Source organism: Larus michahellis, chromosome 6 (assembly GCF_964199755.1).
Source record: "Larus michahellis chromosome 6, bLarMic1.1, whole genome shotgun sequence".
In the NCBI taxonomy this organism is placed as follows: domain Eukaryota; kingdom Metazoa; phylum Chordata; class Aves; order Charadriiformes; family Laridae; genus Larus; species Larus michahellis.
Window position 1 is genome coordinate 67,640,932 of NC_133901.1, and position 26,060 is coordinate 67,666,991.

Below are 26,060 nucleotides of genomic sequence, written 5' to 3' on the forward strand. Positions count from 1 at the left end.
AAATTGAGGTTGTGGCGAAAAGCTAGGTGAACGAGAAAGAAACTTTCTTGTGTGGAAGTGGTGGTAGGTTTTTGATATGGGGCTTTTGAAGAGATTGGGTGGGGAGGCAGTGTCTGAACGGAGGTGAGATGCTGCAGCACAGAGGAACGTATTTGTGTGTTTCAGAGATTGCTCCTGAGTAAGCTGCCAGGGCCACGCTGTCCCTTCCAACTGACCAAACCTTGTTCTGAGCAAGATATTGAAGAGCCATCGCAGGAGGAAGACGACTGAGAAACACTGAAGTAACAGTGAGCTACAAAGGGAATTTGGAGGAGTGATGGAGGAACAGAAATAACTGAGAGGGAAAGCTTTGGTCACTAAGAGAACTCGGCATCTTTGTGAATTTAACCGCTGACTTTGATTTCAGTTCCAAACCTATCGTGAACCTATAGTCAATAGGAGTGTGGCACACAGGTATGAAAACACAAGAAACTTCTCAGCCTAGTCAGCTCTGTCGGATTGCTGTGAAGCTGGGATAGTTGTCCAAGGAACTGTTGAGAGTTGTTTGGCTGAAAATAGTTCAAGATGTAATAAAAACAAGCATTAAAAAACATCAAAAGCAAAATTTTGGCTGTCTACAGTGTGTTTTGGTTCCTTATTCAGATACATGCTTAGGTGATTTAAGCCTGTAACACGAATTCTGTTTTTCATTTTAGAATAACGTACAGTTGCCATCTTTGAAAGTTCTGATGGCTACATCAGTGTTCATATACGGATCATTTCCCTTCTCTCTATTCCCTTCTACCCAACCATGCACACTGAAATGGCTTTTGTGAAATACCTCACATCGTAGGGTATATTTAATAAAAATGGAGCATGAAGGCAAAAATTAATACTATAAATCATGCTTTTTAGTAGCTAAAATGAGAGAAAATGCAACGAAAACAGTAGCCCTTAGTTTTCCCTTTGTTGGTATCTGTTATTTCTGTTAGACTACCGCCGTTTATTGTCTCTGTTAGAGTAGTGCAGCTGTGCTGGGTTGCCTGAAGTGCTGTACGTTGACATAATAAGTAGCAGCCCTGCCCTGCATGCCTTGCGCCCGGAGCGCTGCTCCGGGACCACACCAACTAAACCGCTTTTTCACCTTGGGAGCAGCTAAATGCTGAAAGAAATACTTTTTCTTTTTTTTTTTTTGTTTTTTTTTGTTTCAGAACAGTTTATTTTATATTCTGCAGGCCAGAAAGCAAAAGATGCAAAGATTGCTTTCAGTATGAGGTCAAAGCAACTTTTAAAAATGTAAAACAAGCCAAAATATCTCAATTTGACTCATTTTGCAGTGTTGTTTTTCCTGTTTCAGTATAGCCACTCTTGTCTCCCGCTCTTCTGCTCAAAGCTGCAATGCAGTATGGCCAACTGTTCCCTCTTTCTTCCTTTCACTTTGCTCATTTCCAAATATTCCACTTCTGTAAGGAAGAAATGATGGTGAAAAGCTTGTGTCTAAGCTAGTTCAGTAGTTTAATGCCTGGATACCCATTTTTATTCCCATTGAATGGGAGTTTTCTAGATTCAGTCACTTCATATTGGCGATAATGATACTCAGCAATATTTAGTGCTACGTGCATTGAGTGCTCAGCCCGTGAGCAAGGAGAATGTATGCGAAGACTGGAAGTTCTTGGATTTTTTCAGGCTCACAAGAACAACTGGCTGCCTGTGTTAATTGCTTGTTCTTTTGCTGTTCATGCATGCTCAGATAATCCTTTCCCGTTCCTCTTAGGTTTAGTATGACTGGAGTAATATCACAGGAGGAAAATCGTTTACCAAGAGAGAGAGTTCAAATGCCAGGGATTAAGAAAGCTGTAGAGGTATAATTTAGGTACTAAGGAAATTAACTTTAGATTCTAAAACTCCAGGCTATTCTCTTTTTTTCAGCATTGTGAAAAGCTTAGCTGGTTCACTATTTTATATTAGATGTTCTAAGAAGACTTAGGTATCACTTATACATTATTTCATAAGCAGCAGGATTCCCGCTGTGAATCTATATTGTTGTTAGTTCAAGATTGGAGCTTTTAACTGAGCCGGGACTCCCCAGCTGTTGCCTCCTTGCTGATTCATTTAATTCATATTGTTGCTTGAATTTGGACCAAGCAAGGAAGAGAAAATTTGAGCAGAGGGGTTGGGTCTGGTTTTAACCTGTTTCTGTCCGAATATTCAGTATTGGTACATGTGGCTCAAGTCACGTGTTGTAGCAGATGACAGCTGATAAAGCCTTTATAAATACAGCTCCAGATGGTGTATCAGAGAAGGGTCCAGTGGCTCAGTAATCATTCAGAAGCACTGACTGGCACAGACTCCCATCATCTAGTTAGACACACTGGTTGAAGAACCTGTCTCGCGTCATGGTTGGCTTTGTTGGCCCAGTAACAGTACAGCTCACCCTGACTGGGGTGTGATGCTAGCTGGGAGGAGGAGGAGAGTGAAGAGGGTGGCCGTTCGTCCTTGGAAGAAGTCACACCTAGAGATACATCTGTGAAATCAGGGTATATATATGAGGCAAATCCAGGAAACCTGCTAGTGAGACTGAAGGAAGATACTGAATGGACAGTGGGGTGGATAGAAAACTGGTTGAAAGATAGAGCTCAGAGGGTTGTGATTAGGGGCACAGAGTCTAGTTGGAGACCAGTGATGAGTGGTGTTCCCCAGGGGTCAGTACTGGGTCCAGTCCTGTTCAATATATTCATCAATGACCTGGACGAGGGGATAGAGTGCACCCTCAGCAAGTTTGCTGATGACACCAAGCTGGGTGGGGTGGCTGACACACCGGAAGGCTGTGCCGCCATACAGAGAGACCTGGACAGGTTGGAGATCTGGGCAGAGAGAAACCTTATGAAGTTCAACAAGGGCAAGTGTAGGGTGCTGCACCTGGGGAGGAACAACCCCATGCACCAGTACAGGTTGGGTGCTGACCTGCTGGAGAGCAGCTCTGTGGAAAGAGACCTGGGAGTCCTGGTGGACAACAGGATGACCATGAGTCAGCAATGTGCCCTTGTGGCCAAGAAGGCCAATGGCATCCTGGGGTGCATCAAGAAGAGTGTGGCCAGCAGGTCAAGGGAGGTCATCCTCCCCCTCTACTCTGCCTTGGTGAGGCCGCACCTGGAGTACTGTGTCCAGTTCTGGGCTTCCCGGTTCAAGAGGGACAGGGAACTGCTGGAAAGGGTGCAGCAGAGAGCTACAAAGATGGTTAGGGGACTGGAACACCTCTCTTATGAGGAAAGGCTGAGGGATTTGGGTCTCTTCAGTCTGGAAAAAAGACGACTGAGGGGTGACCTTATCAACACTTATAAATACTTAAAGGGTGGGTGTCAGGAGGATGGGGCCAGGCTCTTTTCAGTGGTGCCCGGGGACAGGACAAGAGGCAATGGGCACAAACTTGAACATAGGAAGTTCCACCTAAACATGAGGAGGAACTTCTTTACCCTGAGGGTGGCAGAGCACTGGAACAGGCTGCCTAGAGAGGTGGTGGAGTCTCCAACTCTGGAGACATTCAAAACCCGCCTGGACATGTTCCTGTGTAACCTGCTCTAGGTGACCCTGCTCTGGCAGGGGGTTGAACTAGATGATCTCCAGAGGTCCCTTCCAACCCTATGATTCTATGATACTGGAAATTCTCTTTCAGCACATCTGGGAAATATGACTGCCCGGGTGATATGTGTATTTTTAAAACTGCATCAGAATTTATTTTCAATCCCTTCTTAATCAAAATGATTTCTCATATATCTGAAGGGCTAATGTGGGCATATGGGCTAATTAAATGTATCACTGCAATTGCTAGCTAATTTAAAATATTCAGAAATCTTTTACATCAAGTGACTCATCTGAAGCCAAACCTACCCTTGAGAACTAGCTCTCTATTTGCCAGTGACATTAAATAAAAAACCCCAAAATATTGCCCCTGGCCTTTGTCCTTATTAGTCCCAGGATCTAATTCCATTGACTTTTGACTCCTCCCTACGTAAAAGTGCACCCGTAGAATTAAAAGTGGGGAAAGCTGTCTACATTCAGATTAGAATATCAAATGCTATCAGGAGGTGGCATGAAGGCTTTGTTTCTAGCTTCTGAAAAGTAGAGAAGTTTAAAAAATGCTATCAACTTGCACTATTCCCAGAGCACTGAATAGGGACTGAATGAAAGAAGCATCTTGCAACATTTTTCTTATCATTTACTTTCTGCCAGTACTCCTCTCGGTCTTCGTAAATGCTTGCCTGGAAACAGAAGGTTACTGCAAATGGAGAAGAGGCATCAGATCTTCTAATTTCTCTAGCAATAAAAACAGCTTCTGAATTATCTTTGTAGGGTGTTCCTGGTGAATGTTAACTACCCGGTGTCCTGCAGGACACTCAAACCCAATAAAGCTCCATATTAGGATTATAGATTGTTAATCAGAAGTGGTGGGTGTATACACTGCATAGCATTATATTGGGAAATAAAAAGTTTTGGCTGTTAAAAAGGTAGAGATAATTTATTGATACAGCTGCTTCTGTATGTCTTAGTGTGAATGGAAATTACTTAATGAATTGCTTTTAGTGCAGTTACAAGATGTTGCTTATAATAACACATTTCTGTCAAAGCCTACGAAGAACCAATAAAACATTAATTTCTGTTCTCATGCACATGCTTCTTGTGCAAGCAATATCTACTGCAATATAAATTCTGATATATTTTAGAATTTAACTCTTTACTTTTGATTTCCAAGGAGAAATTGAAGCCATTGCTTTCCTACTCAAATGCTTGTCAGCAGTGCATACTTGGTGTATGTAAATACCAGTCCGGTTAATGAGCAAACTACAGCATTAGGAGTCTTGCTTTGATACTGGTATTGACACTTCTTACTGGAATGATCACTTCTATGCCTTGTGCTGTAAAACAGTGTCAGAAAACACGTAATCTCTTGATACCCGGTGTTGCGCCTTAACTAGAGGGAAAGTTTCTATTTCTAACAAAACTAGAGTTTATGTTATTGAAGTTACTTTTTTTTTTTTTTTTAATTCATGTCGGCTTCTTCCTTGGTGAAAGTGCAGTTCATCAATAGTAATTGGGCCTTGGTCATATTTTTTTTTGTGTCCTGATACATCATTTCGTTCTCGATGGCTGAGGAACTCTGGATTTTCCAAATTCTATAGAAATTAAATGGCTCGGATCTCTTTCCTTATGTTAACCTCTGCGCTAACACAAAGCTATCTCATCATGATAATACGCACAGACAGCAGCATTTCAGAAACTGAACACCTCCAGCATTCCTGTGGTGAGCAGAATGATGGTGATAAACCACAGGCATTGTTTCTTATCTCACCTTATCACAATCCTCTCTGCTTCCGTTCTGTTAATTTTGCATTCCAGCCACAGACTACTTAAAGCTTTTCGTATTTTGTCTGTCTTTGCAGGAGTTCCTAAAATAACCGCTAAAAAGTTATTTATTTTTTTCTTTGATATTACATATAGGGAATAAACAAGGCTAGGTTTTCTCATGGCATGAGAATAAGTTATCCTCTCCAGGAATACCAAATAACATGACACGAATGCTTTTCCCACTATTAGTGTGTTTCAGAGTGGATAAGTCAAATAGATTGACCAGGCTGGATGGGGTTTTGGGCAACCTGGTCTAGTGGGAGGTGTCCCTGCCCAGGGCAGGGGCGTTGGAACTAGATGATCTTTAAGGTCCCTTCCAACCCAAACCATTCTATGATTCAAATGTAAGCGACGGCGATGTGAATAAGCAGTGTTCAATGCAATGTACCCAGCCAGTGTAAACTCTGGGCTCTTTCTGTTTAGCCTAGGTCACTTGTTGGAAACCCCTCAAGCAAGTTCTGTCTTTCTGAATATAACTTCCTTATCTCCACAGCTGTTGTGCCCTATGATGTGGTCTGCTTTATGGCTCCTCATTCAAAATGTTGGGGCTGTGAATCTGTTGTGTGAGAATCTCTCATTTAGTTATGTATTGCGTATATGCCCTGTAATTAGGCCAACCTATACAAAGCCCTTACCGACTTCAGCCTCTGAACCTTATGAGCAGCAACTGATGCTGCTCATAATTATGCAGTTTTAGTGTTAGGACAACTGATTGCACAATTTAACACAGCAGGTACACTATAAAAGCTTTTACTACTAGATTTGAGACCTGGTTTGGGGAATACTTAAGGAATTATCCGTGTAAGAAAGTGCAGGATGGGGTTCCAATAGCACAGTCGCGGTTAACCTGTTTCTGTGGGAGAGGGAGGGGTGAGTTTGCTCACACGGAGTTCTGCAGTCAGGGAACGGTGGTCAGAGACAAGCATTTTTCCACAAGCCCTCAGAGGTGATTTATAGGAGGGGTTCATGAACACCTGCTATCTCTTCATTACTTGCTCCAATGAGGACTTGCATACAAAGCCATTTTAGGATCAGATCTGCTTATCAACAGATGAAGCTTAGGAAAGAAGACGGTCATTACGTGTCTGGTATGAAAGACTGAGTATCACAATCACAAGTTCATGTCCATTCTCTTCTGGTTCTTTGTCACGCCAAATGTACTTCTCTGTCTTCCCCTTTCTCAGTTATTGTCGCTTGAGACATCTATGTCTCCTACCTGCATCTATGAAGAAGAAATTTCTTCAGAGACAAGACAGAAGGACAAAAACCCCAACCCAACTCAAAAAACCAGACAAAACCCACCTTGTACATCCTTTAGTCAATGCTCAAAACCAGGAAGCAATCTCTAACCCTCCAGTGTGCCATCAACACTTCTCATGGAGCAGATATCTAGGTCCCCAAAATCACCAGGACAAAAGCCCCTGTGTCTTCTCCTGCGTGATTTCGTATCGTCGCTCTCTGAAAATTGAGCTGTTGGCCAACGCTGGTCCTTGTAATGCTAGTAGGTGCTTCTAAGGTGAATACTAGTCATGATTTCATTGCTGGTAGTTCGTGTCTTACACTAGCAGGACATGACGATACAATCCTAATGTTGGGCCCATCTATCCTATTCCTGTCCTGTTCTTGGTGTTAGATTTGGAACATACTTTTCTATTCTAACATTTAAAGGTTTCTACCTTATCAGCTTTGCCAATGCAGTACTGCTTATTGCTTTTTCTCTGATTTTTAGCGGCTTCCAAATGTCATTGCTTCTTCATGTCATAAAGTCAGGGGATGGTGGCTACTGTCAGCAGTGTTTGTAACAATAAAGTGAGATGCTAAACGACACCCTGCTGTTAATTATGAGAGGTGAAGACCATGGTGGAAGTACAGGTCAAAGACTCCATGAAGATACATATGCGATGCTTGATTCATTCTCTACCAGTGAATGGTTTAATAAAAAAAATTATTAGTCCATATTATCACAGAAGTACTGTGTACTTTTACCTTCATCAGTCTGTGATGTGGTGCTTGCATGGAAGTTATCTTAAAGGGCTACAGCTGTTCAATGGTAATGAAGCTACCTGGAAGTACTTGTGTCCTCAGAAAAGGACGTTTTTATTTAGAATAGTGTTGTAGGTAGTAATGTTGGGATGTCCAAAGCAACCTCAGGCGCTTGGGCGCCTGTTCCTCACTGATGGTTTTAATGGAATTAGGGTTCCTGTTTCTCTTAAATTGCTTTGAAAGTCACAGTTAAAGGCTCTTGAAGTTAATGGAAAGCCTTTTATGCCTTAAATGTGTGTTATCAGGCTGAAGTGTTCAAAGTCTTGCTTGTTAAACTGTTAAAAACAATGGATGAATATGTAGACATGCAGAAAGTGTAAGGCCAAAAAGCTAATACTAAAATTTCATGGACTAATATGAAGTAAGCTTCCTAAGTTGCCCACCTGCTACCGGGGATATTATATGATTGAGTTGAGTTTGTATTTTCAGCCATAATAGAAAATGTCTAGAAACCAGGTTTCTTTATCCAAGGATTACATTCATTTCTAATAACATCTAGTCATTTAAATAAGCTTGTGCTGGCTTATGAATAGTAATAGACTGTACTTTGGTTAGGACAAAGGAACATAAATCACTAAGTGTCAGGCAGCTTAGAAACCAGTATGTCCTCATGACTGTTTAATAGAGTACAAAGGGAATTGCCTTCAAGGTAGTGAAATCTCGTATCCAGTCGTCCATCGGTGGTGCTTCAAAAAAGAGGAGAATTGTTCTCTTATGAATCTTGGCATAAAAATTTAATTAGCAGCTGAGCTTTCATTCACACAGACAAGATCTGCTGCCTTCTACATGTATTTTTATTTTCCTCCTTCAGTAGTGATTTTACCAGGTTTCAGCAGTTTTTAAATTTTTTTTTTTTGGCATTATGTTTCAGTGTATTTGAACGCTGTTCTTGGAAGAACTCAGAACACAAGTCAGAGCAAGAAATGGATACGTAATCAGATTTAATATGTAGCGGATACAAAAGTGCTGTTATTAAATAAAATAATAATTATGGCTGTCATTGATACATTTGCTGAAATGAATCTTTCTTTAGAAGAGTTCAAAGATAATGACGAATCAGAAACTCAGTCCTCAATTGGAATCAGATACTATTCATGTTATTTATTACAATTTCATCTCTTTATCATGTGTTATTTTACTCTTAAAGGCATTAAATCTTATGACTTAGCATGTATTTGCAGTGTCATAGGATGATTCCTGTGAGAACTATGAATTTGATTTTTGTTAAATTTCTGAGATTTAAACAACTATACTTTATCTTAGCTTTCTTACTTAGCAAGGAGACAGGAAACAAAAGAACAAGAAGAGCCCCAAACCTTTAGCTCTGTTGGCATTTGCTCATAATGTCAAATGTCTTAATGTCAAACTAATTAAATCTCTGCTCTAATGTGACACATTTTCCAAAAGCGCACTGGTGCACGGATACTCTGTGATGACCTTGAAGCATAAATGTTTGCGTATTGTTTGTTTTTTGTGGTTAGTAGAGATGCTTCAAGGCCTAGATATGTTGAAGAACGTGTCTCTGCTTCAAGGCGTTCCTTGGCATATCCATCACTCCCAATGCTTTGAGAACTGCCTCAAAACAGTCATCAGAGCAGCAGATACCTGGGGGAATGTGTCGGAAAAGGTGTGACTGGCTGAAAGATGTAGTCATTGAAACTCAGCTGTCTTTAATTTCTTGTGTGCCCAGACATGCATGTGCTTGACTGTTTATTTATGTTTAGATGAGAGCGGTGAAGTACCTCCTGGCCACGGATCCTGTATTACATCTCCATAACAAATGTTAAGTCCTGGCCAGTAAAACTGTGAACTTTGCTGTTCCGCTCTCCCAGGTGACACGTGCTGGATGTCAGACCCAAGCCTGTGACCCGACTTGGCAACAGAATGCTTTCAACCAGCAGTTACTTGCTTCTAGCTGCCGTCAATGTCTTTAAGGACTGAAAGTAAAAAATAACTTGAGGACTCTCAGTTGAAATTTGGAAACAAAGTCGGTTGCATCGTCTAGGAATCAACCTTTATTTTTCTAGCTGAAGATAAAAATTGTAAAATGAATTTTTCATATATGAGGTGTTTTATTTCCTGGAAATGCTCGTCTTCAGAAACGTTTCCCTTTCATGTCTTGCACAAGCCATTGTTTTTTAAACTTAAACAAGATTTAAGTTTTCATTTTGAAAACATTGAAACAAAGTGTTTTGACGCTACTGAAATTCACCTTGCACCCTCTTTGGAGAGCAGGGTCAGACCCTGGATTTGAAGAAGCTGAGCATAATAGTAAATACTCTCCTTGGAATACTAGACTCCTTAAGTTTCCAGAAGAATCTAGTTGTCCATGTAGGTCAGCAAGGGAAACATATCTATCGGTACAAGTGACAAGACTGATTTGACTTGTTTCATCTTCAGATTTTGTTGTTTTCCTTTAGGAAGAAGAGGTGGGTTGGGCTCTTCGGAGTAGAGGGAGTTTTGGACCTTCTGTCTAGTGGGAGTCTGAGCGTGCTCGGGTAAAGGGGGTCAGTAGCAGAGTGTGCTGGGGACGTGGGAGACTGTAGCTAATGCAGAGATCGTAGACTGCAGTGAGAAAACACAGAACAGCTGGTCAGCCCTTAGGAGGGATCAAAATAAGTATTTTCTAAAATCCAGACGACTGGATAAGGTTTGCTGTGGTTTGGGAAATCACTGACCTGGCTAGATTTGAGGCCTCATCTTCACAGGGGGGAGCTGGTGTAATTTTACTCTGCTTTACAAATTGCTTTGAGCTTTTTCTATTTACAAAGTCGATTGTTGTAGCTGTTACTTGTATAAAACCTGGTTTTGGAGGGGTTTAAAGCCCTTGGCTTTGGGAAGTTTACAGTTAAAAATGCTTTGGGCCACTACACCTCTGTTCTGGCTCCATGGGCTTATTAGGTAAAACCAATCTGCAGAAAGCTGGTCCCTGTGTCTTCTCTCAGCAGATGTTCTTTGTGCCCTAGTAAACTAGCCCTGACATGAGTAATGTACAGGCAAAACTTCCCAGGAGGTCTGATACGACTTCAAAGCTAAGAAGAGTTAAAGGACAGTGAAGGACTCGGTGGAAAAAGGAGTGCGGTTTAAATGAAGAGAGGCAATTTATGTACTCCTAAAAAGCTTTTCAAACTACTTACTACAGTCAAAGATCACAATTCCTGCTTCCTCTTTTAGTGCTGGACAAAAGTTACCCACACAAATAATTTAATTTCTATGTAACAAGGTAACCTCAACATTTTATTTTGATGCTCTTATATATAATTACAAACTGTGGGGTTTTTTTTATTTGGTTTTTTTTAAGAGAGCTAAATGACACGAGAATGAAATTAAAACAGAATGAGACATTTCAGGTAGAGCTAGATTATTAAGTTTGACAGCTGTATCAAAACACTGAGAACCTGAAAAAAAGAAAAAAATGTGTTTCTATGAGCCCATCCTAGTTTAGGAGTAAGTCTCTTTTGGAGATATTCTCTAACGTTATCTGTTCTATAAGTAGAAGGAGTTGCCTGGGCTGCTGCTTTCTCCCTGCTTTGTGATCCTGCAAATACAACTTCAAAGTCTGGATCTTGACATTTGAAAGACACATTTTGTATTTGATGCCTGGTATATAATTTCTTCAGTGTAAAACATCCGCTACCTGTGACTTTTCTAATTCTGCAATATTCTTTGCACACTTTTCCCACAAAAATAAAATGGCAATTTATTCTCCACAGTAAAGTTTATGGAACGTTTATAAAGTTGTAGAATATAGGCTTTTAAAAAAATCATTTTCCTAAGCATATATTTTATGAAGGTTGCATTACTAAAAAGCAGTGAGGGAGGATAGCGATGTATTATAAGGATAATTCATGCATGCTCTACCATAATTCACTTTGGGGGAAGTTTTAAATCAGCAGGACTCTTCTAGGTTTTTTGGTCATAATTTCAAATTGTATAAAAAAAAAAAAAAAAAAAAAAAACAAACAAACAAAAAACAAACCAGGAAAAAAATATGTGTGTATATATATATTGTTATTTTCAGTTTTACAGAGTTTTTGGATCCATTCCAGCGGGTTATCCAGCCAGAAGAGATCTGGCTGTATAAAAATCCTTTGGTGCAATCAGACAACATACCTACACGTCTTATGTTTGTAAGTACTAAAGGTTTGTTGGTCATTTGACGGCTGTAAACAAAGTACACTTACATTTGATGAGCAGTAGGAAAACTTTCAGGAGTATAGAATGTTCCTTTTATTCTAATGACAATTGTTTTCCGAACCAGGGATGTCCAAAATGGCAAAACGTAGGAAATCATGGGGAGTTTCTAAAAAGCAGCATTACCTGGTGACGGAATTTATCAATGTTGATTTTACATTTTAAGATTTAAGCTAGTGTTAATGTAGAGGGTTGCTAGAGAAATGATTAGAGAAGCTTTTTAATTAGCTGGCGGGGTGACCTAATGAAACCTTGCCATGCTCTTATTAGGTTAAGTGCTTAAATTTTTAAATCCTGTTTGCTTTAGGCTTGTTACGCACTGAGATATTTGCCTCCAAATATTTTTTTTTTTTCCCCTCATGTAGACAAAAATCTTTGTTTATCTTCTGCCAACAAGCATACTAAATATATCCTAGAGCTGCTCTGCTGTCACCGTTCTTCTGGCTCTTCCCAGTACAGCTCACGTTGACACGCAGACAGGCTGTCAGATTTTGATGGTTTGTTGGGTTGTCAAAACTGCATGGTTTTGATAACTTTCACTACTTAACAATTGTAATAATCTACATATATAACTATAAGAATGGAGCATGATAGACTGCTACAGAAATGATAAGAAATTATGGGTATAGTTCAGGCTATTAAAACAGGCAGGTCAGTCCTTGCAAAAGCTTCCTCAGTCAAAGTGGAGATTCTGCAGGAGTGGGCATGGCAGATGAGGTCGAACCCTGGTACCCTTGTGTCAAAGCAACTTTTCCTGCGTCTTCCACGAAGCCAGGATTTTAACTTTTCCAGATTAAGGCTTGAATTCAGAGTAAGTGCAAATCAGCTATGTCATTTGTCTTCAGTGTTCGTTTTTGGTGGTTTTTTTAAAGGCTCAGGCCTTTGGTTATGGAAACTTTTTAATTAAGTAAGGAACAACTTGAAGACGCTTCCTATCTGTAAGGTGACAATATATCCCAGCCTTCTAAGACAGAGGCTGAAGGCTTGGTTTTAAATTCAACAATGTATTGTCTGTATTACATTAAGAAGCTCTATTAAGTACTTTTTCAGCCTGGATGAGTGAAAATATATGATTTTCCTGAAATGGAAGACAGCTGTGTAAAAACAAAATAACCCACAAACCCGAACATTAAACTGTTGTGCTAGGAAAGACCCTGAGTTTAATTCTTCCAGTTTTCCTTATGCTGAGCATTACCTTGCTACATGCTTTATCTGATCTGTGTTTATTACAGAAGAGTTGCAGGACCAGTAGTGAATCATTGTACGGGGCTTTGCTGCAGCGGTGAAACTACTTCTGAAACCGTTTGGGATAATCATTAGTCCTTCCTCTGTTGTCTAAGGCAGTACCCGCTGGGAAGCACAATTCGGGGATGTGTGTAGTGCATTTCCCTATTAACCGCTTCCCACAGAGCCGGCTTTTGGTGTACTTCATGGCAGGTGGAACTTCAGGCAGCTCCGAGTCAGTGACGTTTGTATCATCTGTGTTCTCTTCTTGGCTCAGACCATTGACAACTCAGTAACTCCATGAACAGCTTCTTAAATTAAGAAACACAGATAATTTCTAAATGCTTTTTTCTTATTTCATTTATTAAAAAGAAGAAAAATCCAACTCTAGCATTGATCACAAGCTTTCATAATATATAAAAGAATTTCTTGCCCGCTAGTGTCGTATGCTGAGACTGATACATATGGCTACGGCTGACTAGAAAGCGATCTCTGAGACTTTATGAACTGCTGGATTATTTTATGTACTGAGAGCTTTGAATTCAAGAGAAATGTTGTGAATACTCCAAATCGAGATCCAAATTAGGCAAAGCTGACCTCTGCATGGACAGCAAGCAGGCCACAAGGACCAGAAAGGCCTGAGCCTCCTTGTGTCTCTATCAGTAGATATTCCTCATCTTGCAAAGTGTAAGGTACTGTCAACTTCTTTTGAAGGCATGGAAATATGTGGGAGTCCCTATATCTTTAGTACATCTCTGGCTTGCCAGGATGAATAATGGATGAGAGAGATTTTGTCCATGTTTCACAAAAGCAAGGCAATGTTGGAATATTTCACTGCTGGAAAAGAAAACATCACCGAGATGCATCAGAGGAGAATATTGCTCATTAGGCTGTTGCAAAATCTGTTCTGGATATGAGCCATACAGAATCTTTTTGCAAAATAAAGAAAAAGCAGCCTTTAGCGAGCCAAACTTTCTTTATGTGTGCATTTTGCTGCAGAATAAAAAACACCTTCCAGTTAATGCTTTTGTGTAAGGAACAGCAATGTACTGCAAACACGAATAGTGCTTCATGTCTCTCAAAAATCCATATGCTTGCAGAATATGAGGAAATCTGCAGTTTTACCAGATTTCTAAAGATTGATTGTGAAGTGGCATGGAACAAGCTGACACTTGAATTCTATTCTTTATTGATATTTTCTGCTGTTCCTGCTTGTTCAAAAGGTTTCTGACTCCATCAAACCATCACTATAAGCCTGTCAGCCTGGCTGTATTTCTACATGTTCTTCAACAATGGAATGCAGATACCGTTCTGCTTTTCTGGTGGCAATCCTTACTTTTTACAATGAAACTAATAATTTTAGGTTTTGCTTTAACCATTTTTTATTTTTTTTTTTAATTTCACTCTCCATCTCTGAAAACAGAAATTAAACTATTGCTGAGGATAGATAACGTTTCTGGAGCAGGAGCATGGCACCGGCATCCTAACTGGAATCTCACCCGCTGTAGACAGGGGGGAGTTTTAAGTGGGAATGGTGCATCTTTTTGCACAAAACCTGGTGCCTGCCTTTCTAAAAGTAAAAAAGGGGAGCAGATTCCAGACTGTGTTTTTAATCTGCATGACTCACTGAGTTAGATAATATTTTGCAAATGCAGGTGAGGGGAATCTGGTCCAACATGCGCTACTGAAATAACACATACAGTGCATTTTCATGTTGTTTCCTACTCGGGTATTCTAAAAGCATAAAATGGGGACTGGCATTAATCTGTATTATAAAAAGAAGACAGTCACACTTTTTTTGTCACGACATGTCTGTCCCGTCTCTGGGGTTTTTTTGTTGGTGTTTTTTTTTTTATTTCAGTGGAGCTGATTAAGAAATAAGGCACTGTTCAGTCTCAGTAAAGGTATCATGATCTTTAATAAGCACTGGCACCCCTTGTGCCATATACAGCTTAATTTTCACCCTGTTTAAAAAAAAAAAAAAAAAAAAAAAAACAAACCAAAAACCAGTCGTTTTCACTTTTCTTCAAGAGAATAAATACTTTTGAAAAACGTTGATTTGTTTTTGAACACATGTGGTTGTGGAGAGCTTTGTAGATTCCAGGAAGGAAATGGTTACCGTAGACCGGAACCAGCAAGAAGCATAAGTGGACTACCTTGCCTACAAGTTGACTTTTACCTCTACAATTGAAGGTCTGAGACAGAAAGGGTGATGGAAGGACCAGTTGGGATAAAATCATATTTTCCATGGCAAGTTACTAATGATAAACTCCCTGGTATTGGGCTTGGGAGAAACTGATATGTCTCTGTGGAGAAAGACAAGTCTGGGAGGACGGACTGCAGTCACAGATTCACAGAATGGCAGGGGTTGGAAGGGACCTCTGGAGATCATCCAGTCCAACCCCCTGCCAGAGCAGGGTCACCCAGAGCAGGTGGCACAGGAACGTGTCCAGGTGGGTTTGGAATGTCTCCAGAGACGGAGACTCCACCACCTCTCTGGGCAGCCTGTGCCAGGGCTCTGCCACCCTCCCAGGAAAGAAGTTCCTCCTCGTGTTGAGATGGAATTTCTTGTGTTCAAGTTTGTGCCCGTTACCTCTTGTCCTGTCCCTGGGCACCGCTGAAAAGAGCCTGGCCCCATCCTCCTGACACCCACCCTTTCAGTATTTATAAGTGTTGGTAAGATCCCCCCTCAGCCGTCTTTTTTCCAGACGGAAAAGACCCAAATCCCTCAGCCTTTCTTCGTAAGAGAGGTGTTCCAGTCCCCTCATCATCTCCGTAGCCCTGTGCAGTAAGTAGGATGCTAGTGGGATAACTGACACATTTACAGTGAATCATCAGCCGTAGTCCAAATAGCTCTACGATAATGGAGATGCTGTTTGTGTAAATGAAGAGCGTGTGTTCAGGTGCAGATGACGTTTCAGGTTGCTTGTGGGAGGAATCCTGTCCTACAAGCGCTGACCATAAAAGAATATGGTCCTGCGTAACCAGTGACAAAATTGTAGATGTTGTTTTTTCTGGTTTTGAACAAAATCAAGCAGTGGGCTCCACAGCCAAACGCTTGTAAATGAAGGAATCATAAAGACATGTTCTTCTCGATGACTTCAAGAACGACAGTTAAAAAGAAAACAAAAAGTAAAATAAAGAGCGTTTTAAACTGTCAGACAGTCAGTGCTGGAGGCTGTTCCGATGAATGGGGTCTTACTGAGAGCGCAGCCTGGATGGGCTGCCTTCCGAACCATGCTCAGGGTGGAAAAAATCTATGGGATCTGTCTGGATCAGTGCATGAATTCTGTGGAATTTATAGACTGTTGCCTTTTCATTTATGAAGCTGACATTTTAAATGCAACTCCAGGCAATTACAAATCAATTATAACCCACAGTTGTATTACCATTTCAATGTATTCGTTGCCCTGTAGTTGCAAAGACAAATCATCCCACTTTGCTTAAGGTCAGGAGTTTGATAAAGATCATTCAGCCTTCCAGTTTAAATGGAGCTAACTGGAACTAATTATTAATCAGTTGGGCTGAAAAGGAATTGATGCTCTCACACATGGTATTTGTTATCTCTTACAGGCAATTTCGTTCCTCACGCCACTAGCAGTCATTTTTGTGGTGAAAATAATCCGGCGAACAGACAAGACCGAAATTAAAGAGGCTTTCTTAGGTAACGTATGTCATACTTCAGGATGGAAAATGTGTGATAGCTCTCAGAGATGGATTCCAATTGCAGTCTAAGCCTTGAAGAAAACCCGTCTCCATTCAGCCTATTGCAGTGGTTTTCAGGGCGGTTAGAGTTGCGAGCCATCTCATAAAAGCCTTTGTTTTTATGTATGTTTCTAAATGTACAAATTCTGTGCCTTAATTCCACAATCTAGCTAGCAAGGGCCAGAATTCGATCAACAAAGACAAGGCCATCTGAGAGACTGTTCAGATGTATATTTTTCTGTCACAGCCAGTCTATTTCTTACCTCTTATTTATACTTGCAGCTATTCTCAATTAAGGGTTTGACTGGAAAGTCCTGTGAGACTCGGCTGCTTAGTGTAGGAAATCACTCCTCTCATTGTTTTCTCTGACCTTCGCCTGGAGTTTACTCTTCCCCATTGCAAAATCTGTGCTCGGGGCTCAGCTTTTCTGATAACAATCTGATGTTGCGTTTTAAACTGCCGGTGGAGTTAGATGTGCACTTAATTCCGGGCTGTGGACAGCTGTGGCCGTGCCATGGGTGAGGTCGAATTACAGTTGTAGGCAGCGACTTGGAGCAGGGGAGCAGATAGACAATGGGGATGGTAAGTCTTAAACTGTTCCAGCTAATTCTGGCTGCGCCTATCTTTTGAAATCTTTCAGTGATATATGCCCAGATCCTTTTTACATAGATATTGCCAGAGACCAGAACTGACTGAAGCACTTTGACTGGCAGAGGATGCTTCGAAGCACTAAGAACTGCAAATGTTTTTGTTGGCAGTATGGTTGAAATATGCCTAATTCTGAAATTCTGTTTTACTGGCTAATTTACACCTTAATTTATTGGCTCTTAGGTTGTAAGGTCAAACCAATACTCGGCCTCGCCTCAGCTAGATTAGATTGGATAAATGCATCTGCCTTTGAAATTTTTTTTTAGCAAGGCTGGGTTCCTATAGCTTGTTCTCCAGTTGCTCGAACACAAGTGTGAAAAGATCCTAGTTTTGTTTTGGCTGCCGCCAGTCATTTGTAGTAAGTTCTGAAATGTCTTGTAGTGATATTTTACTGACACGCCCGTTCAGTAGAAATACCTCTTGATTCATAAAATGCATACAGTCACAGTTCCGAGTGACGCTTTCTCGTATGTTCATAATGAATGATAGCAAGTGCCCTAAAAGGTGAATTTCTTTAGGAATCGCACGTAGAATAGATCAAAGGATGGGAAAATGTTATGCCCCTCATATAACAATTAATATAACGAAGGTGATTCAGTGCATCTAGGGTGAGGAGTAGTTAGCTTCCTAATGTAGGTGCCCTTAATCCCTACCCTGGAAGTGCCTCCATCTCTCTACTGACTAGATTATATGACTTTTGGTCGGCAGTATGAGGGAACAAAATGAAAGCAAATGCAATTTGTTTATTAGCTTACGTTCACACTGTTATTATTTGGTATTTGGATTGCCGTTGTAAGGAATATGCAACTGTGAAAGCCTGGTTCAGTCAGGTATGCAATGAGCAATCACAACAAAGCTCAACGAACAGAGTGAAGTTTACCACATGGCTCAGAAAGCAGATATCTCTGCATTTCCCATTCCTTAAAAAGGAGAATGTGGTGCTGTGACATTGCTGGTCACAGGCATTTGACACTGTGGAAAATTTCAGTTCACCGTGCAATCGCCATAAATAACTGAGAGAAAACAATTGAGAAGATTTGGGATTGAGTGGTCACAGTGAAGATGGCTATTGAAAGTGGAAGACTTTTTTGAACAATATCAGTGTCTCTAGGATTGACTTTTTCCTTTATTTTTGTTGGCAGCTATTGCTATAGTCTGAGAAAACCCTTGTTTTTGCTTTGATGGAGGACCTCCATTTATTTTTTTTTAACTTAAAGAAAAATAGATCCTATAACACACACATTTTTATGATCTATAATATCCTCAGGCAAAGATTTTATGGAGACATGATGAGTGCTGCTGAAGTGCAGCATGTGGGGCAGCAGTCCAATGAGCAAATAGCTCGTGTAGCTGTCATAATCAAAAGTTGTATTACTGTACCTGTTCTGCTGGAAGTCAGAGATTTGCCTGATAGGTTTTTTTTTTTTTCTGACGGAAAATAAAATTCAGTGGCTCTTGTGTTGTAACGGGGAGCTACGGTGTGGACTGCAACATTAAATCAGTTTTAATCTAAAAGGAGAGTATGCACTGGATCTGCGTGCCACGCAAATCAAGGCAGAGATCTCCACAGGCTTTAGATGAGGTTCTTCGGAAAGTCTAGGGGCTCGGCATGCAACTACAAATAAAAAAGATGATTCAGTCATACCGAGCATGACAGTCCCTGTTTATTACTGCAATATTATTAGGAAAATTGGTTAATCCGCGGAGCAAGTGTAAGGGGAAAGTGTCAAGATTTTTAGTCAAAACATCCACATCCTTTTGAAAGAAAAAATGAAAAAATCATCTGATTCTAGTTTCAGCCAAAAGGCAGTTCTTTAGTCTGAGAGTGGACTGTTAAAATTGTGTCATACATAGACGTACATATACAAAGACACACACACATATGTGCCTGTATATACCTATCTTAGGTATAGGTCTATACAAGAATTCTCCTTGACCCAAAGAGTGTAAGATTTTCATCTAGTAAATTGCAAAACTGATAAACACAGGACTTGACCCATCTGATGATTTACGCCTGTGCAAATGGCATCATAGGAAAACTGGCTTTGCCTAAGGAAATAAGATTTCTCAAGAGTAGAAGCAGAAGAAAGCAAGTAATGTGATTATTATGATGCTCTGGGGTCTGTCCTTAGTCTGGGTAAGAAGAAAAACAGTAGGCTGCAAAGATCATTCATTTTTCAGTCCAGTAAAGGTTTCAGTCTCTAAAACAAATGCTGTAATGCTGCAATTTATAGCTTGGTATTTAGGTTATTATTGTTCTGTTTGTTCATTCTGTTTTGTAGCTGTTTCCTTGGCTCTAGCTCTGAATGGCGTCTGCACAAATACTATTAAATTAATAGTGGGAAGGTAAGTCTTGTCATGTTATAAATGATAGCTTTAACTGGTAAGAGAAATGAAGACAGATTGCCAAATGCAATACAACTTAATAAAAAGATAGCTGCTGCTGCAAAGCACGTTGAATTGGAACGGGCCCTTGGGAAGCTGTCCTTTCCCCGGTGCAGGTGGTGTACAACTTCATTATGTGACATCCAGCTGCGGTAGGAATCCGTGTTTTGTTATTTGTTTGACCGGTTGGTGGATCCAGACAAACGCGGAGTTTGAAAGGGAAGGTGTGAGCTGAAATCAGTTCATTAAATTGGCAGCACAGAAGAGTCGCAGCATGTGGGAGTTTAGGTGCCAGTGCCACTAGTCTGATTAAATAGGAATCAATTGAGTCTCGGTATAACCCAGTGCCTGCATTTTGTGTGAAGCGTATTTCTGAATGTGGTATTTCCAGGTAACGCCATGGCAGAACAAACCTTGGAGCTAAGCAGTAGGTGGAGTCGTAGGTAGGCTGTTTATTAGGGGAGCATAAATTTGAATGAAGGGCTCAGAAAAATACAAACAAACAAAACTCTCCGGAAAATAATTTTTTAAAGTATTTTTTTGGCTCTTCATCAAACATTTTCATAGAATCATAGAATGGTTCAGGTTGGAAGGGAACTTAAAGATCATCGAGTTCCAACACCCTGCTTTGGGCAGGGACACCTGCCGCTAGAATAATTTTGAATTATTTTGAATAATTCTGAGAATTTTGAATAATTTTAGCTGAAAAAAAATATTTGACTTGAATTCATACACTATTTAATAGAGACCAATGATCTGGTTTTTGTTTGATGTAACCTGTTTTGAGGAAGCTGTATTTGTGCTTGGTTTCTGATGAAACCCTCTCTGCTAAACTACTGATGCCCTGACAATAATGGTACTTGGCACTTTTATTTTAAGAGTGCCTTTGAAATATAATTAAGAATGTCTGCACCATCTTCTTCGGGCAGACGTGAGCTCATCTCGCCTGCACGCCAGGCCAACTAGTTGCTCTGTCAGCTTGTCTCTGAACCTGTGGTCGTTCGCCTTGCTTCTTTACGTGGTTTATTAGCTCAGGATCGGTATGACACCAGTCAAGCCTACGCGCTATTATTCAGCTCAGAGCAGGGTGGAAAGAAATTTGGAGGTTTGCTCAGTGCAGTTAGCGAGTCAGCATCAAGGCTGGCGTTAGAATTTGGTGGTTGTTTTGGTGCCAGTCCTGTAGCCTCAGCTGTAGTCCTGTTCTCAGCGAGGTTCTCAGCAAAACTTGTGCAACTTTCTGGGGTTGCTCCGCTACTTTGCTCTGTCCCTGGAAGTGCTGTGCAAGGTGGGTTGCTGTAGGCAAGAGTAGCCCTACATGTTCCTTTTCAGAGACAACTTCCATGCTGCGCTCGAAACTTCCCTGAGAGAGCCTGCCTGCAAAAAAAAGTGACCTTGAATTGGTTATTCAAGAAAAACAAAGCATTTCAGTTGCTGTGTTAAGGCAGGAGGGAATGAACTCTGTATATAATAAGCAGTAAATGTAATAATCGCTTTGAGGTTTATTTGTTACTACAGCTTTTGTATTTTTAATATCCATGGTGTTTTTTGTAGACCGCGTCCCGATTTCTTTTACCGCTGCTTTCCAGATGGAGTAATGAACTCTGAAATGCACTGCACAGGTGATCCAGATCTGGTGTCTGAAGGCAGAAAAAGCTTTCCGAGTATCCACTCTTCCTGTAAGTTCATTTAAATGCAGTGCCTCTTCTGTAAAAAGCTGTCTTATCTATGTTTTGGAATTGCTCTTTTTTTTGTTAGATCATCAACGTGATTTTTGCTGGAGGGTCTTGTGCTGCTGTCTTAGGTCACCACTGACAGAAGTTTCCTTCTGGAAATAAAGTTGTGAGCCTGCGACCCTTCCTTATCTTGGGAACCACCTGGCTAGGCTCCTAGCTAATGCTGTATCCTGACAGACATTTAGGTGGCTTTATGAAAACTTGTATGTCTGATTTAATTAGTTGTATTAACGCAAATGTTTACAGCAGTTCCTTTTACTGTCTTGAGGAGCTCCTTTCTAGCATGTTTTATGTCAGGTTTCTAATAAAACTTCCTTTCATCTGTAAAATAACTTGATTACTGTGAGCTTTTTTCGTTTGGTTTTGTGTTTGTGTATTTTTTGTTGCCTTGTGCTTTTCTGTTTCTGAGAACTGCCAGTTGAGTACCAGTAAGTCATATCTCTGGAATTTGTTTTTCGGATCTTCTTTTAAAGTAATAATTTCAGAGTGTCTAATTGTGCAGAATTATATATTGCAAACAAGTTGGGTAATGAGACGAATGAAATTCTGAGCTGCTTTTGCTCCCTTTTTCATGTTTGAGTCCCAGAAGCAGATAGGGAGTAGGAGATGTTTGCGGATATGTTGTAAAATTTATAGTTCTAAACAATAAACCAACTTAGCTGCCTCAAATTTTGTTTATAAACTTTGATTACATTAAAGAGACAATAGCACAATATTATCGTATGCCGTTTAGAACAAATGGCATTTGTTGCTATTTGCGGTCTATCTTCAGATGTGGTTGTCACACTTAATTGCAATCCTCTTGGTTAAGTATTTTGTCAGTGCATAACACAGGGTTAAAATAAGTACGTGTATACGCTGATGCACTAGAATTTACAGGTTAGCCCCCAGCAAGTGTTATAGTTGGTCACTGTCCTTTATTAAAATGCAGCGGTTTCCTCCAGGGCTGCAAAGTGGGAGTTGTAGAAGACACCCGATGTGGTTTTGTTTTTACACAGAGTAGAAACGCTCTACGTGTAGCGTGCTCTACTTAGCCCTGGCACGCATCCTAGTTCTCTTACCGAGGCTGCTTGTCACACAGCAAAGTGCTTTGTCCCCGTGCCAGTGGGGCAGCTGTAGAACGCATACTGGGGCTTTACTTTTGACTGGTATCGGTTTTATAAGCACCGAGTTCCATTACTGCAGCTCACACAGAACTCAGGTGGAGCAGAATGATGGCCCGGTGTATTTAGATCAAAGTTACGAGAACAGCTTTCTGCTTTACTGACGGATGCGGCTGAGTTGACTATATTTCCCACTACAAAGCCTTTTATTGCAATGTGGTAAGAATGAAAAGATATATATGCAGTTATTTTTATCTGTTGGTAAGTGTATGCTGGAGTGAGGCAATTCTGCAGCTGCTTGAAGCACTGAGCTGTTTGAAGCCTGATGTTGTAATATCCAAGTCTCTGACAAGACCATGTGTTTTGAAGCCTTAAAATCCATACGTATTTTAGTCCCATAATGGAGAAGGAAACCATTTTAATTTGGTAATCTTAAAATGCTAACCTCTGCTCCTTCAGCGTAGCAAAATGATTTAGGTAACCAGGATTGTCAGTATTATTTTATCAATAATAGAATAGAAGCATAGAATCATAGAATGTGTTGGGTTGGAAGGGACCTTTAAAGCTCACCTAGTCCAACCCCCCTGCAGTCAGCAGGGACTCCTTCAGCTAGATCTATAAACTAGAATAGTTTATAGTTGAGATAATAAATTTAGTTTCTTGCTGTTACTACATCCCCCATTAGACTGAAGAGTGAAAAGCAAAAAATATGATGGGAAACACAACATGGTACTGCCTTCCTGGACCTAGGAAGCAATGAGGATGTTGAAGACATAATAATTCACGTTCAGAAATTTTGCTGTAGTTTTACATTTTCAGTATTTTGTGTAATGTATGAACTGTACCTCCTCTACCTCCCACTCCTTGTGAAAAATTATTCTCTCGTCTTAGTTTTAAAAACTGTCCTTCCTGGTAGGTAATTGCAGGTAATTTTCCTTCCATATAGTCAGTCCAGGATTTTTTCTTGGCTCCTTTCTCTCTTCCTTCAGCATAAGAGTGCTGCTAGGTAAAATGAAGGAGTTCTGTTCTTCAGATTTCTGTCATGCTTTCTCTGCTTGTTGTGGAATTTGTGAGGCAGCACCAGAAAAAAGTTTTTTGTTTCTGTTACTGTTTGTGGTTTTGTTTTTTTTTTCTGTTTTCATGGCTGCAGAAACGTGAGTGGGGAGGATAAGAGTTGACATAAACTATGGTACCTCTCTTGGAATGATAGTTACAAGTAGCCCGCTACAGTTTGGCATTTTCTACTTCACTTGAGCACATGAAGAAAATAAATCAGAAGTAACAGCTGCCAGGGAGCTCATAGAGAGAGGTTAGAAGCTTCAGTCAAGAGCCATTTTCAGCTTCAAAACAGTATTTCTTAGAGCATTCCTTGGACAGGCTGTCAATCAAAAGCTTCGTTATACCAGGATCTAAAACCTCGTCCATGCAAAATGAGGCCTTTAACAAGAAGGTCTGTGGTGCTGTGAATGTTGTGCTCTAAGAATGTCGAGCAGGGATGTATAACAAGAGTGACAGTACTGACACCTCCAGATGGCCTGACCTGACCTTGCGTACTCAATAAAAATGTTGTGAACTACCTGTCTTCCACTTTGAGAGTCAACTTGTGCCCTGAAGGAGACCGTGTAATCCTTATTAGAGCACAGATGATTTTCTTGGCTGAAGTTACCATGTCTTTCATCTCCCTGTGCCAAGGAGTGCACGTGATACAAATAAGAAAAAATTACGGAGCACAAACTGTTTTGTAAAGGCAGAGAGTGACTTGCAAATAGAGGCAAACTGTACCTGCCTGAAAAAACGGAGGCATTTTGTACCAAATCAGAGGAGGAGGTTGACCCACATGAAGACAGTGGTGGTGTTACTACCTTCTGTGAACGAGGAGTAGAACTCTACCTGCAGAGGCTGCTGGAAATGAACTTTGAGTTGGCATACTCATTCAAGGCTGCTGTCTTCTAGCTCTGTCTTTTGTTGCCCTTTTCTAGAAAGACAGGAAAGAAAGGAGGAGTTAGGTAACTCCTTCTCTGGATAACTTTTTATAACAGCAGCTTGAGTTTAGAATCTACACGAGCACAACCCAGCATTCAATGACTCCATTGAAATTCACCCAGTAGTGCATGTTCTACTAGATCAAAGGAGACCTTCTGGGCTGTTTGGAGTGTATTTTATCTCTTCCAGTTGAACTACTAGTCTATCTTTTTTGAGGGAACCAACATTTGGGAGTAGGGACCCAGTAGTAGATTCCTGCCTGGGTCCAGTAGCTCGGAGGTGTTCCTGAGTCCCAGGTTTATATGTAGCTCCTTTTCCCATGTTTAGTATTTACATGCCTCTGTAATCCATTGACTATTTTAGGCGATTTAAAGCTACTGCCTGTGAAAATAAAATGCTTCTCTATGTCCATAGCTCATTGAAAGAATTGTGCAACTAAAGGAGCAAATTCTCTTTTCGCTTTATGGTCCTGGTAAGGTCACAAATATAAACTAGTTCTATCAAGTATTGTGTTTTGAGTTGGTTTTTTTTTCCCCCCCCCTCTATTTTGAACACTAGAGCTCTGTTAGGCTCTTGAACCCTTAATATGCAAACCGTGTTCAGAGTTTGCATATGAAGTTTGGGAATATCTGCTATCCTCTATCTGTTTTTGGGATATTTGTCCTGGAAGCCACGTATGCCAAAATCTTAGAGAATTCAGTCTGAAAACAGACTTTGTCTTTCAGATCCACACATAGATTCACAGACGCTGAAGATGGAGAAGCCTTCTTGTGTCACTTACAGTACATCGGTTCATTGCTATATACAGATGATGCCTGACAAATTAAAAAAGTTCTTTTCTTACATTAATTTTAAGTATCTTTCATAGCAGGGTTTTCCTGCAGCTTAAAATTAGGCTGGCTATTATACGGTTTGTGAGTTCACTCTAGGATAAATACCTCTCTCTGATCTAATCTTGAGCCACCTAATTGGACATTTCTTTTCTGAGCTTGGTGCCTCATTTCAGATTGCTCTGAATTCATCATATCAGTATGATTCTCCTCTATTAAGCTACATTTTAATACTACAATTTAGTGTGTGTTTCAATAATTTCCTGCATAATTTTTTTTTTTTTTTTGCTGTCATGTTCACTTCGTTTTCTGTACTTAGGTATATCATTGGTAGCACACTTGCGTGTTTTTCTCATCAAGTACACTAATAAGGAGTTCGGGAGATAATTCTTTGGGAATTTGTGGAACTATCCGGGTGTTGAAAACATTAGAAAGCATCTGATCATTTCTGAAAGAATTATGTGGTAGAACTCGATACGATGATGGGGAGGAGGGAGGGACGCGTGTTGTGCTGGAATGAGCAGCAGTAGGTGGGAAGTTACTGTCTCCCTTGATTCTTACACTACTGGTGGGGACTGGTGCAAAGAGAGGTGGCCGCCAGCTAATGTAAGGACCAAGATGGTGCTTTAGGACCGTCAGAGTATCACTGACATTCTCTTTTAAAGCCTGTTTAGATGTTTCCTGGCAAGTGATAGCGATCATCAGTGCGTGTTGTAACTGTTTATGCTGTAAGTTGCCTGTGGAAGAGTAAGCTTAGATGTGGGGTTCCTGTCGGATAGTATCACTTGTGGAACGTGCTATGAAGAACAAGTGTTTGAAGACAAATAGAT

At 40.5% G+C, this 26,060-nt stretch overlaps 1 protein-coding gene across 2 annotated transcripts in view; it reads left to right on the forward strand.

Annotated features, from left to right (window-relative positions):
- Positions 1 to 26,060, forward strand: part of PLPP4 (phospholipid phosphatase 4) — a 63,678-nt gene that overhangs the window by 9,825 nt on the left and 27,793 nt on the right. The window contains exons 2-5 of one of the 2 annotated variants that reach the window (XM_074592156.1): positions 11,447 to 11,555; positions 16,417 to 16,507; positions 19,479 to 19,542; positions 21,133 to 21,257. In XM_074592156.1, coding sequence (XP_074448257.1) covers positions 11,447 to 11,555; positions 16,417 to 16,507; positions 19,479 to 19,542; positions 21,133 to 21,257 — 389 coding nt within the window. The remainder of the gene's footprint in view (positions 1 to 11,446; positions 11,556 to 16,416; positions 16,508 to 19,478; positions 19,543 to 21,132; positions 21,258 to 26,060) is intronic. The other variant, XM_074592157.1, reaches the window with a different exon arrangement.